Source organism: Narcine bancroftii, chromosome 7 (assembly GCF_036971445.1).
Source record: "Narcine bancroftii isolate sNarBan1 chromosome 7, sNarBan1.hap1, whole genome shotgun sequence".
Lineage (NCBI taxonomy): Eukaryota > Metazoa > Chordata > Chondrichthyes > Torpediniformes > Narcinidae > Narcine > Narcine bancroftii.
The window spans coordinates 83,282,083-83,296,158 of NC_091475.1; the positions used below are offsets into that span (position 1 = coordinate 83,282,083).

At 38.4% G+C, this 14,076-nt stretch overlaps 1 protein-coding gene across 4 annotated transcripts in view; it reads right to left on the reverse strand.

The window, feature by feature from the left end:
* The window catches only part of LOC138739087 (LIM domain only protein 7-like), a 218,083-nt gene that overhangs the window by 60,190 nt on the left and 143,817 nt on the right, over positions 1 to 14,076 (reverse strand). For 2 of the 4 annotated variants that reach the window (XM_069890546.1, XM_069890548.1), the window contains 4 exons: positions 9,741 to 9,773; positions 6,896 to 7,016; positions 4,252 to 4,394; positions 1,856 to 2,282 (listed from right to left, as the gene is read on the reverse strand). In XM_069890546.1, the coding sequence (XP_069746647.1) occupies positions 1,856 to 2,282; positions 4,252 to 4,394; positions 6,896 to 7,016; positions 9,741 to 9,773 (724 nt within the window). The remainder of the gene's footprint in view (positions 1 to 1,855; positions 2,283 to 4,251; positions 4,395 to 6,895; positions 7,017 to 9,740; positions 9,774 to 14,076) is intronic. The other 2 variants (XM_069890547.1, XM_069890545.1) reach the window with 1 other exon arrangement.

Sequence of the window (14,076 nt, forward strand, 5' to 3'; positions counted from 1 at the left end):
CACTCCTCAGTGCCCGACTGTTCACTGTCTTTTCATGGTTTGTCCTTCAAAACGCAACACCTCACAGTTGTTCATGTTAAATTCCATCTGCTGTTTATTCCAGCTGGTCCAGATCCCTCTGCAAGCTTTGAAAACCTTCCTTGCTGTCCATAACACTTTTGATCTGAGTATTGTCTGCAAACTTGCTGATCCAATCACCACATTGTGGTCCAGATTGTGGATCTAGATGACAAGCTACGCTGCTCCCAGCACCGATCCCTGCAGCACACCACTAGTCACAGGCCTCCAGTCTGAGAAGTAATTGTCCATGGCCACTCACTGGCTTCTCCCACACAGCCAATGTTTTTGAATATTTTAATATGAGATTTCACATCCAAAGTACAGAGTACCTAAGGATAGATGTTAAAATTCTCAAAGATACACTACACTTAAAATCACCAATGCCTGAAGAGGGCGCACAAAATCAGTGAACCGGTGTGGACTTGAAAGGCCAACATGGCCTGTTTCCGCTCCGTAAATGGTTATATGGTTAATGACAGGTCCCTGGACAGTGTTGTAGAACAGACACAGAGGGACACAGATGCTGGTGGGAATGCAAGGAGAATAGGTGGTAGAGAAATTAATGGGGAATGAGATTGCACTCTGACTGCCTCAGTGGGCAAAATGGCCACCTCTTTCTTGTGAAGAAAGATGGAAATCTTGTCAGCAAGTGTGGATCAGCGAAAAGCTGAAGTAATTCAGTAGAACAGGCAGCACCCATTGGGAGAAACAAAGTTTTGGATAAAGGACCCTTTACTTGACTAAAATGGGAAGGGCAGATAGCAACTATAAAAAGTGTGGGGGGGGAGAGAGAGAGAGGGGGAACAGCTACAAGGTAATAAGACACTGGACAAAAAAGGTGGGAGAGATGGAGAGTCAGGTAGGGTGAGAAAAAAATGAGCAGGCAAAGGAGAGATGGAAACAGTGGAACTAGATAGGGGTGAATATTTATCCTTCAATATTTATGAACTCTTTTTCTGCTTCACGGCATTTTGTAGTCATTTTAATTTACACCTGTGTGACTGCAGCAAAAACTAATTTTGGTGCATCTGTACATTATACCTGTGCTTATGACAATAAACTCATCATAATGTCCGTGCAGAACTGCCAAGCAGAATTAAAACAGCCGACAACAGGGAGTTCCAGCTTGGACCTATAGAAAGAGTGGTCAGCAAAGCGATCGCCTAATCTGTGCTCAATCTCACCAATGCAGTAGATGAGGTTAAACAAGTTGCATGTGATATCGGAAACAAACAGTGAAGGAAGAAAAAGAGGGTCTCATTTTTGATGATCAGTACCTAAAATTTCATTTTAGGTATTCCCTTCCTGCAGGCTTCCCAAACTGAATATTTACCAGCATTTTTCTACTCTCATTTAAGTACTGAAATGGGAATTATTCAAATACAGTGTTACTACTTAAATAAATGTTTTACACAATCTTGATCACAGAAATTAAAGTTGAATACGTTCGTTGGTAATTTCAGGTTTCTAAAAAGACCCTAAATTTCTTTTTTGTCATTCTTGCTTCCAACACTGAATATAATAATGCCCAAGTCTTGTTCAAATCATTAGAAATGAATTTATGAGGTAGTTGTTTTCAAATTTTATTCTGTGAGAGCAAACCAGAAAGCTGAAGGTAATCTCTATGCCGGACAAGTTGCAGATCCAAAGGAGACTGGTTTATTATTGATAAAAATGAAAGGCCTTGCAACTTTAAATGAAAATTATACCAAACCAAAACTCTTAATTAAAGCAGCAGCAATTTTAAAAGCATATTTGCTGATTAAAGATAATGGATTCACATAAAATGACTTACTGGATAAGATCTTGTGAGCGAGGATAGTTTATTAGATTGTGTCCCATAAGGTCTCGGAACGACCACGGGAGTAATTCTTGCCAGGTCACGTCTTTGATAATTCCTGGGCAGAGAACTTGAAACCCGAGTCTGGTCAGCTTTATAATCTATTGAATGGCGGATATATGAGGGAAGAGAGCTTTGTTCTTTTGACATACTGTTGACTGTACTTTTCAATTCTGACGCTGGCTTTCTTTCTGAAGCAGGAGGTTCTGAGGATACAGGCTCATGTTTCTGGAAGGTGGAATGGGTTTCAGTTGCATCAGTGTGACTTCTTGAATACGAGCGCCGTGGGGGTTTATCTTCAGCAAACACTTCGTCATCAGAGGAATTCAGTTTTCTGTAGTCAGCTTGGCCACCAGTGGACAATTCTTTCCGTCTGAGCTCCCTGTGTGGGAGGATTGAAGGAAAAAAGAAGAGAAAAAGAGCAAAAAAACACTAATTAAAATAATTGAGAAGCTAAGATGATAAGTAGGTGTGGTCTGTAAAAGAATTTAGTTAGGTTGTAACTTGTATACAGTGGTATTCTCAAGGAAAATTCTTGCAAAAGGCAAAGCCAGTTGTTTCAAGGTAATTAGTGTCATATTTCAATCCTCAGCATTAGGAGGAACTAGACTACAAAATGAACCAAATTTGCTATTGATCTTCATTATTCTGCATCATTTGAACAACTCTCCCAACTGGCTACACTTTTTGAATTCAAAGATGCCAACTCTTGAGAAAAAGTGACTGCATATTTCCCTTACATCTGTTACTCTTTACTGAGCGATGGTTAACAAGTATTTTTAGTCCTTACGAAACATTCCAGATTTCATTTGATTGTCTCCTAACACTTACCCGGCATTTTACTCAGGTCACAATTTGGCAGTTAATTGATACATTTCAGCTGTTTAACGTCATGTTATTCAATAATTCCAGGCATGCAGGCATCATTTTCTTTTTAGATGTTAGATCAGTTGAATGAAAAGTTTCTCTGAACTGACACTGGGCTGTTTCTCATAAAGAAAGGATGTGCAAGAATTAATTTTGCTCATGTCACTTCAGAGGACTACAGATCCTGTCTAGAATTGCTAGCAATATAAATAGTCATTTTCCCTTCTTCTTCTTCTCCCAAGTTATCATATTCCAAATTCTTCTGGTTTATGCTCTATTAGGAAATCTGCAATTTGTATTATCCATGCTTGGGCTGTATTTTTGCTGCAAGTCATTGGAACTAAAACAGCAATCTTTGGAATAGATCGCGACAATTATCACAATGTTACATAATATGCCACACATCCATTAAATCCCTCAAAGCAAATTCTGGATCTCAAACTCAATTAAAAATCTAAATCATGGTTCTCTTAGCTGAAAAGATTAATGATTGCGTAAATATTTCCTGGATTTTTTTTTATCTACTGGGCACTTCTTTCATATCCGAGAAACACAAATCCATCCAAACTATCCGACTGTTGCCCGCTTCTAAATGCCACATCAGTAGAAGTGAAAATTGTACCTAACTGTTCAATGGATTGCTGTCATTCAAGGGTAACAAAATGCAAGCACTCTGAATAATGCTAATTTCCTTGTAATTTGTCACACACTAAAAAAAAAATCAGACTCTCTTACCAGAGTTGTATTTTTGTTAAAAAATCATGACTAGTTCAAAAGTTTGAAACATGCCTTTGCTCTGAAGTGGATTTCCAAGTACGCTTTGATCTCTTTCGACTACAATCCTAATCCAAGTCTCATTGCACTTGTATCACAAGTCAAGGGATAAATCAAGAACTGCTATAAACCCTCTCACCTTGGAGAAGGGAAAGGCTCATTCATGCCCTTTATTAAATGGATTCATTGGAAGCAGTGAAAGTACCAAGCCAGAAAGTTTTGAACTTCAAAACAAAACACCTCACTGTCCTACATCAGCGGAGCACAACTAATGTGAGTTTGGCTGCACTTCTACAAGTTGGACTTTAGGAGATGCAATATCTTAATAAATAAACTGATTCAACCTAAACTGGATAAAGCACATACCAACCCATCTATGGTAACAGAAAAATATTGACCGCTACTTTTAATCTCCCTCTTCTTTGCCTCCATTAGTACTTAACGCAAATACCATTTCTGAGATTACTTAAATGTCAATCTTTATGGATCTTTTGTAAGCATGACCACATCACCCAGATATAGGAAACTATCTTTGTCTGCTACTCTCCCCCTTCCTCACTGAGCTAATGAAGTCTGCCAGCAACCACTGTCATGAGAAGCAAGCATTTCCCAAAAATAAGCAGCATGGAGACAAACTGCAGGACATGAACACGATGTCTCACTGGCACTGAGGCCCTACTGGAGAGACAATGAGAAAATTCTAGGATTACCTTTCTTCTCTCATTTTCTGAAATGTCTTTGTTGCTCGGTGACTCTCTCCAGATGTCATTCTCTCAATTTCTTCTCTCTCATCCTTCTTCCTCTGTAGGTCAGAGGTATAGCTTTTACGACGATTCTTCCACTTTGCCAGGTCCTGGGCACAATTTTAAACAAAATATATTACGATTCTTTCATAATGAGATTCAGCCCATTGCAATCAGTTTACTCATCCAGTTCCTTGTGGCCTGCTCTCACACTTCCCCATCAACTCCACCCAGATCCTTCCTCTTGTCTACATGCTAAGGCCAATTTACAATGGCCATTTTAGGAGGAAACCAAAGCACTTGGAGAAAACCCAAGACGACTCTGGGAAACGTAAAAAAATCCATAGGAGCAGCACCCGAAGTCAGGATTGAACCGGGTAACTAGAGTTGGGAGGCAGATGCACTACAAGTTGCACTGCAAAGCATCCCAACCATGAGTAGTATTCAGAAATACAGCAGGTGATTTAGATGTGAACATACGTTTTGGTATTCCACTTCATGTATCAAGTTGAAGCACTCATTAAATGCAAATGTCAGACAGACAAATGGCATGAGATCTTTTGACATACCAGTAGACTTGGGACATCTTTGTGTGAAGTCTGCCTTGAAAACTATTGCCAAACAATCGTCACATTAACTTTTTCAGCATTCAGCTAATCATATATCAGACCAGTGGTACAAATAATGACAACTTTAGGATTGACTGGTGTCGTCCATAACTGCTAAAATTAAAACAAAAAATGGGGTTTTCATTTAAAGGCCAAGTCCCGTCAGCTATTGTGATTGGTTCTGGACAAAACAACCATTCAATCCAAGTTATCCAATCCCTGTCACTCCAGGCTTTTTTTTTTAAAAAGAGATACTTTTGTACTTTCCACTGATCGACTTCAACCCTGCATCCAAGTCTCGCTGGGATTCTGAACATAACTCTGGGAATTCACCACTCAGATCCTGAACTTGTCATTCTTGGTGCAGACACTATTAACCAACTGATTTCAAAAGGAATTCCAAAGTCACAGGTTATTTTTATTCAATGCTTTTAATTATGTTCAAATGTTTTTGTACATTTTTACTTAATTATTATTCTTCATGATTCTCAGTAGATTTATTTTTGTTTCTTTACTTCAATCTTGTTTTTTTTTCCAAAAACATCTAGCTCTCGGTCATTCCCTGTAGTCTCCGACTCTTTCAAAGATTTCCAGGATTTTCTGGCTTTATTTCTGATTTTCTCCACCTTTGTCAGTCACCTCATATGGTTTGGCAGTGGGGCCTTCAGCAGCCCAATCACCAGAACAACTTCTCTGCTGAACCCGAGGCTACGTACAGACAGTGGTATCAATTCTCGGAGTCTAGCCCAGAAATACATCGACACACAGGGAACTCACAAAAGGGAATTCTCGTTGCTGAGCTGGCTCCCTAACAACTCAACCCAGAACACTCGAGCCTTTAAAGGATGAAGCTCAAAGCTGAATGTGTAGGCAGCCAGAGTTCCAAGAATCCGTACATCATCATCTACAATGCAAGCTAGACAAGAGGGAAGGCAAGATTTTCTTTACCCTCTCAATGTTGATCAGAGTCTTCATGGACCCCACTCCACCAGGGTTTAGAGAAGACACAATTGTACTCCAAACATCAGAAATTTCATCCACAACTGTGACTCTGGACTTATTTTCTCTCTATCTCTTATTTCATTTTCTTTCTTGGCCACGGCATCAGACCAGCAAGGAGCTCGGCGACCAAAGCACCCACACCGGGCTGCAGACTGCCAAGACTGGCTTGTGGGACCCAGGAATTAGGTCCAGAATTTGCGAGGACCCTGATGGCAGGAGGGGCTCCCACAGGGCCTTGGGCAGTATCCTCGCGAATTCTGACAGCTCCGGTTCAGAACCAGGGGTCAAGCAGTGCAACTTAGATGCCTAGAACTTGGGTTCGCCGCTGGAACGGGCAGGGGGCCAATGTGGCTATGGAGGTTAAGGAAGTGCAGGAGGCAGCAGAGGAGATGGAGGAATCAATAGACACTACAGAGGTCCCAGACTCTGCGACTTAACAGCAAAGTAAGCAAATTTTGAATACATGACAACAAGGAATCTTGATAGATATTTCCATCCTTGTCTGCAACCAAACTGCCTTGTTTTCTCCTCACCAATTCCCTGTAGTCTCTGACTCTTTCAAAGATTTCCAGGATTTTCTGGCTTTATTTCTGATTTTCAGCATCTGCAGCTTTCAAAAATTTAATTCACCAACCTTCTCAAATGCTGCTTTTCTTCCCTGCCGTTTTGACCTCACACAAATAGACACAAATCTATATTACTTCATATTATCTCATGCACTTCTACACATGTCAGAACAAGAGGTTGATTCCATGATCCAGCAGTTATTTTAAAGACATGCCTTCGGCCTGCTGTGCTCCAGAACACCCTGGTTTAAACACCCTTTGTTCTTTTAAGATAACATGGAAAACAGCCTGTTTACCCTTCTTAACCTCCCCACTTTGTCCCAATGTTCACTTTATTCAAAAAGAGTGGACATTTATCCTGAATATTTCAAATGTTAATAGTATTTTTTTAAATTACAAGTTACAAAATAATGATGAAGGAGGATTTCAACTCACACTCTGCCATTGCTGGTCCTGCTCGTTCAAAGATTTCTTTATTTTCTGCAATTCTTCATATCTTAGAGATTTTGTCATTTTTTCACTTTCTTCAGCAGACACATCATTGAGCGATTTACTCCTAAAATAAAAAAATATACTTAATCACCAAAAGGAAGTCAATTGATTACCAACTAGAACAGAAACAGTTCCTCTAGCTGCAACCAGACATTTTCCCTCAAGCATCAAACTTCTTAATACATAACTCATGGTGCACTTCCTTAAAACATCATTATGTTAAGAACAAAATGCTGCTAATCACGTCTCTCAAGAAAAAAAAAGCAAAATTGCACACAATTTGTCAACCTTTTTGCCTTGTCTCTCACTCAGGAGGATCCCAATGTGATAATATTGAATATTCAAACCCAATTCATGGCATTTATTTAGCGTTTTAGCAATGGGACACAAAATCAGTCAATTTTATTCAAGAGCTTCAATGAGCTCCCTGTAACTGGCGATTTTCACACATTAAATTCAGAAACCTTTAGACTCATAATACTTCCAATGAATATTTTGATTAAATCCAACAACAGACTTTGGCTTGGTAGATTTGTGGATTTTAAACTATTTAAAGATCTAAAACAATCCTGTATTCAAGTTTAATATATCGTGAATTCAGGAATCTGGCACAGCGCTGTACGCATATGGTTTAGTCATTTGAATCTAAACTGAAAACAACTGCATACCAAGTCAGCAGGAGCGTGAAGATGCAACCTGAGATAATCCCCAAATGATATTTAACTCCTTCATCAGCAAATTCTCCTCTCCCACGCTATCCCAGTGCTTTGAATAAAATCATGCCACTCTTCTGCAATGTACTATAGTTTGGGGAAATTAAAAAAGGAAGCATCTCTGGACAAGAATAAAACTTGCTCGCCTGTAACCTTTCATTTGAAGTGTGATTTATTTGAAGTGTATTGACAACACAAGTTGGAATACTTCTATATGCCTTGGAAGATGCGGCTGGTTAAAACATTAGAAACTAGCGGGGAAGGGACGCAGGAATAAACACATGCAACATCAGTCACTGAACTTATAAAGGGTGCAAGTACAATCCATCTGCTCACTCTCTTCAATTAGATTTAATGCACGTGAAGTGCTTGCACACTTGCTCTATGAAATGCAGTTGACCCGAAGCATTAACTCTTGTTTACCTTTCCACAGATGATGCCAGACACAAGCGCTTCCAACATTTTCTTTTTAATTTCAGATTTCCAGTATCTACAGTGTTTGCTTTTTAATGACACAGTGAGACCTTAAAGTCCCACATTTGGAATGTGTCGTTCGTTGAATGTTTTAAGTTTGCAAAGTAGTATTTTAGGTAATTAATAGAATAATATGGAAGTAAGTTGAAAAGCATATTTTAATCCAATTAGGATGCCATATCACACATTTGATGTATTCAAGATATATTTCGACCTCGCTGTCTCATGGAGAACTGGAAGATTTTATTTAGAAGCAATGCAACTACCTCATGGGAAAACAATCACATTTTCACAAGTAAAATTTTAACTTAAAGCAAAATAATCGCTAAGCAGGCATGAGTCAATATATTATGATCATTTATGAATATATTGCTCATTGTAGGGTTCATAATGCACGTACTGTAGCAGCACAAAAACATGACATCAGCCAAAGTCAAATGAAGTTGTAAGTAAGCCAAACATTGCTTTGCACCTGTTCTGTTAAACCAACTGTAATAGGCAACTATTTTTGACCATCACCGCTTAGCATGCCAGCTGGGTTTAACTGCATATCATGTTTGAGCAGCTGTGATGCTGATCTGGGGAGTTCTTCATTTCTGAACTGGTTTTATAAAAACCTTTCACGTTTCCCAAAAACAATGAAATGTATAGATAAACCGACAATGACAATCCTGCCGCTCATTTTTTTTCCCTATGTTTTAGGAGGTCAATGCTTAAATTTGATTAACAACCATCACAGAAATGGGTCTTCATTCATATGAAAGTTAAAAGGAAATCTGTTTGTTCAATGCAGTGACATTATAAAAAGTATAGAGATTGCTTTTGATCTAAAGGGGAATTTAGTGTCTCAACTTTATAAAGAGGTAGTAACTTGATAAAATTAAACATTAAATTTAGAACATAAAATCTCCATACTTTAAAAATGCATTGGATTTTTAAAAAAAGTTGGCTGAAATATTCTTATTTTGAAGCTGTGCTACTCTGATGTTACCGAAGTCCTTCTTCTGAAAGACCCACCAGAGGTTAGATGCCTTTATTACATGAATCACCACGGACATCAGAATTTTTGCATTGGTTTGTGATCAAAAGCAAAACTTTAAACTCACGTTTGTCCCCTTCTCTGGTAAGACTTATATTTCCAGTTTTAAAGTTAGCATCAAAATGATTGGAAAACAGTCACAATTCTAAGCTAATCTTTGAAAACTTGCACTGTATTGTTTTGGTATTTCAAGCACAGGGTAGCATTCATTGATGTGAATTACAAATCAAAGTTGAAAATACAGTTAATCTTTTAAGATTGCCATCACCTGTCAACATTGACAACTAAAACTACTAGGCCTTTAGTGGATTGCTTTGTGCTAATCTGCATCACACAGAGGAAAGCATACATCTACAAAATTATTGAATCACTTTTAGTGACTGTATACACAGGGATGTTAAATATGCAAGACAATTAAAATAATCAGAGATCCTATTGGTACAAGTTCTCACTCAGCTTCTTTTGCAAGCACGCTATGTTTGCTTTTGTCATAGAGGCAGCACAACGCAAAGCACACATTGCACATGTGGAGCTAAGCGCTTTAAGAGACGATTAAACTTACCCTGAATCCATATCAGATGACTTCTGAAGAAGTCTAAAGAATTGAAGAAAATCAATAAAACGATAGCACCACGTTAACTTTGCAAAGCTACGCTCCTCATAAGGACATTCTGTCTGTACGTCAGGCTGTGCGTCATTTTTGACTATGTTCATAAACTTTCACAGAAGCAATCCTGCTCAACTCGAGTTTACTCATTCCCTCTGATTAAAATGGGTAGTAACAAAGACAATAATTACTATTTGAAGAAATTAATGCTCAAATCTGTCAACGAGAAAGAGGCTCTTCCAAAACTTTGCAAAATAATAATACACAGCTGCTCTTAAATACAAAGGTAACTGCTCATGGAAGTTAGATAATGTGGCTTGGAATTCAAAAACACTTGAAGTGGACACACTTAGAATTCTACGATGATATTTATTTGATCAAAAGTGTTCAAGAGAAACTAAAATCACATCAGGATAATTCTTCTCCTCTTCCCTCCCGCACAGAGTACTTTACACCTGCACTTCAAAGTGGTTGCAAATCAATTATCATTGAATACAAGGTTTACAAGTAATGGGGCAAATTAAAATCAGACATTATACCCTATTAATTACAATAAATGAATGGTATTCTCTTGGACAAACATGAATAAGCCTATATTATTTATAATTTAATCAATTAAATTCAAAATACAATTCCTGTAGCAAACAAACACATTGCCTTAGATAATGAACTATACATTTGTCAACGTATTAGATGCACAAAATGCATGCAATTTTTTAACAAACAAATTATTAAAAGAATATGTTCTAATGTATCCAGTGGTCACAATACAACTTAGCATTGAATTTGACGAAAAATCAACCATAGCAAATTGGTTGAGTGGTAATAGCATTAAGCACATGTGAACAGGCAGAACGTCTCTCAAACCGATAGTAATTTAAACATTCTTAACTTTATTGACTGCTGAGAGGTTCTTTTTAAATGTATTTTTTGTTTTTTAATATTTGCTTCAGTGCATTCACCTCATATTAAATGGATGGACAAGTCGATTAATTAATCTCTCATCTCCACTCCCATCATTGGATCCTGGGTATGGATAATTGAAAGATCTAGCTGCCCCAGGAGAATCAATGAATTCTCAAGAACATTCAAAGCAGAGCTTCAGAAGTGCATACCAAGGCAGTAAGCTCAGCGGCTAAACAGCCAAATCACACATTGCATCAATTGGCATGGATTAAAAGAAGTTTCACAAGTAAACACCAGCTGACAAACTTCCTAAAAGTACTGATGCAAAGGGCAGAGTGGAAGGAATAGAAAGAAAGAGAGGCAAGATGAATGCAAGCCCATTTCCAAGGATTATTATGGTGAGCAGGCTATTGGGCAGCTGAACATTCAGCCACAAATAGATCTTGACCAACACTCAAATCAATTCAGACCAGAAAAGTGGCTGTGAAAATCGACAGGAAAGAATAATTTCCCAATGGAAATATGGCCCTTCATAACAACAATGGTGTTGTAATGGATTTGGATCACATGGGCAGATTTCAGTGACCCAATGCCATTATTCTGCATTCATCTGAGATGTCGACACAACTGACACTTATTCTCCATGACCCAATTGCTCCCAAATTGTGGAGGTATTTAAGTATCAATCACCTTGGGGCACCTGGTGTTAATACAGACCAGACAAGGGTGGTTTTGTTTCCTGAAGGACATCAATGAATCAAATCTATTTTTGACAAATTTACTGAGATTAACTGTCTTGGGATTAAAAAAACATTTTTACCAAATAACTTGAATTTAAGTTCCCGCCTGCCATGGTGGGATTTGAATTTGTGTCTCAGAATCAATAATCCAGAAGCATGACTGCTAGATTAGTAGCTTAGCCACTGCAATGGAATTCCTACCCTCTTATCTTCTCTGCTTCCTCAGGACATTGTATTTGTGGGCTCTATGAGGGATGATAGAACATCACTTTAAAGTTATGTAAAAAGCCACAAGTTTCAGCTACAAAGATTAAACTATTGCTCCAGAGCAAAGTGCTGGAAATACAACCAACCCTTTACTCCCCAGCTCCAAGACCAGATATACATCAGCATGAAAACAGTGTTGGAAGAAATTTTTCAATTCAAAAACTAATCTGGTCATTCCTTCAAACGCAAAGCGTTTTAAAGGATTAGTGATAGTATCGCTTTGTGATGTCATACAAGGGTAGCAAAACTGGGTTCTGGTGAATCATTCCTGAATGGGGTGAGGGATCTTCAGCTGACTGTTAGGTGGGTTGAGCACTTACTTAAATTTGACCCAATTACTTTAACATCAGAATTGAACAAGAGGATATATTAACAGATCTTCCAAAAACATAATAGAGTGCTTTGAGCAATCAAAAAAGCATACCTTCAGCAGCTATTAAACACATATTCCTACTTCACATAATGATTAAAGTAAACCCTACTTTTTCCCAATTATTCCCTATATAAAATAGGCCTTTTTGAGCAACTATTTTCCCTTCAGTATAACAACATTCACAAACACGAGTTCTCCCTTATACAAACAAGTTAAATATCACCCAATACCCTTACTGATGTAGCTGGAAGAGAGATATTGGTCATCAAAGAAATCATGAACATTTGGATGCAAACAAGGAATATGACTCTGACATATCAAATATAGAAACCCCCCCCGCCACCCCCAGTGTCTGGAATTCAAGCAAATGACAAAAAAAATTGAGGAAAGTAAATAAAAAGAATTAAAATAATTAAGAATAATAGGTTAAAAAAAAAAATCACAAATTTAAAATTGTAAAAGTAAACGTTCTTTGAAGTAACACAGAAACATTGGGTGAAGATGGGAGCAAATCTTTCAGCCAGCGGAGGGCCTTGGTCGTGCTTTGCTGGTAGCAGATGTTTGAATAAAGTTGTGTGAAACGGCATTGGCATCACCTGGGATGAAGAGCTGGTTGATGCCACTTGCCAGTGGGGTGACTCTCTTAAAGTGCCTGTTTTGGAGGATTTAAACCATGCTTTTTGCTTCAGCTTTAAACCATGTTTTTGCTCTTGCAAGGCTGAGAATCAGTAACCTGCTTGAGACTCAGCAGACATAAGCTAAATTCCACCATGGGGCCCAGAGATGCAGTTATCTGACAAAAAGACATCTGTGTACCAAGAACATTTAATCTTCTTGCTTGTTTTGGTCACAGTCTTTCAGGCAGTGACCTAACCTTGAAGCAAAATAAACCATTGTATTCAAAGTGATAAGCTGTAAGTTGTGTTATTCGATAGAAGCCTAGGCATGCTAGCTTGCTTGCTCATCTTTCTTTTTTGTGCTGGGAATAGATGCTTGGGTAAGCAGTTTTTGGGTAATATAAGCCATGGTCCCACTGCTGAAGTTTCAGACTCTCCGAGAGGTGGCAACATCTCTCAGCAAGAAGAACTTCTAGAGTCCAGCCAACGTCCCGGTCAGGGGAGGTGGAGAATGCGGCGCCCCGACAACCTACTACAAGTGTGCAGTCATTGCCTCGCCTCGGCAGTTGGGACCAGTCCAGGTGTTGATAAGTATAATTGGGAAGGGCTTGCATATTGTAGTTTGATATCAGCTTTGGAATTTGTAATAAAGATTTGTATAATCTGAAGTGCTCTCGGTGTGTGTATCTATTTTCTTTCTGTAGCTCAAACACTGTGACCAATCTAAAACGAACAAATTGAGAGGTACAAGTTTACCCAGGACAGTGCCTTATATCTGCTTAGTAACAATCGTTCCAGCGAGGATGATTAAATTATCTATAATGTTATTGTTCATCTATTGGGTAGCTCTGTGGAGAGGGAGGAACCTGCAGAATCAGCAATAGTTAAATATTTTCAAAGAATGTGAATGAAAATGAAATAAAATGCTTTAACAATTATATAATCATGCAAGTGAAGTTTGTTTAGTATAAGTACAGTGCAATACTTTTGCCTTTTAAACTGTTTATTCTTAATGTAGGTTAGGCATTGTAAGATTAAGTCTTAAGTATTATGAGCTCCTGTTTTGGTAAAATGGGATTATCACTGAAAGGGATAATATAAACAGGAGGAACTGAATGGTCACAGTAAACTTTTCACACCAGCACCATCACAACACAAGTCACAACCCAGTGACAAACCAATACATTGGAAGAATTGAGGGAAGGCTTGTCACAGTCCAAATTCGATACATTTGCAAAGACATTATGCCTGTTCACACCGCAGTGCAAAATTAAGATTCTTGGGAAAGTTTCCCGAGAACCCTCCTGTAAACCTGTGGTGTGAAAAGGTCGGCCCAGGATTTTTAAACGGGTCTGCAGCCCTACCTCGTAGGGAGCTCGCAAGCGAGT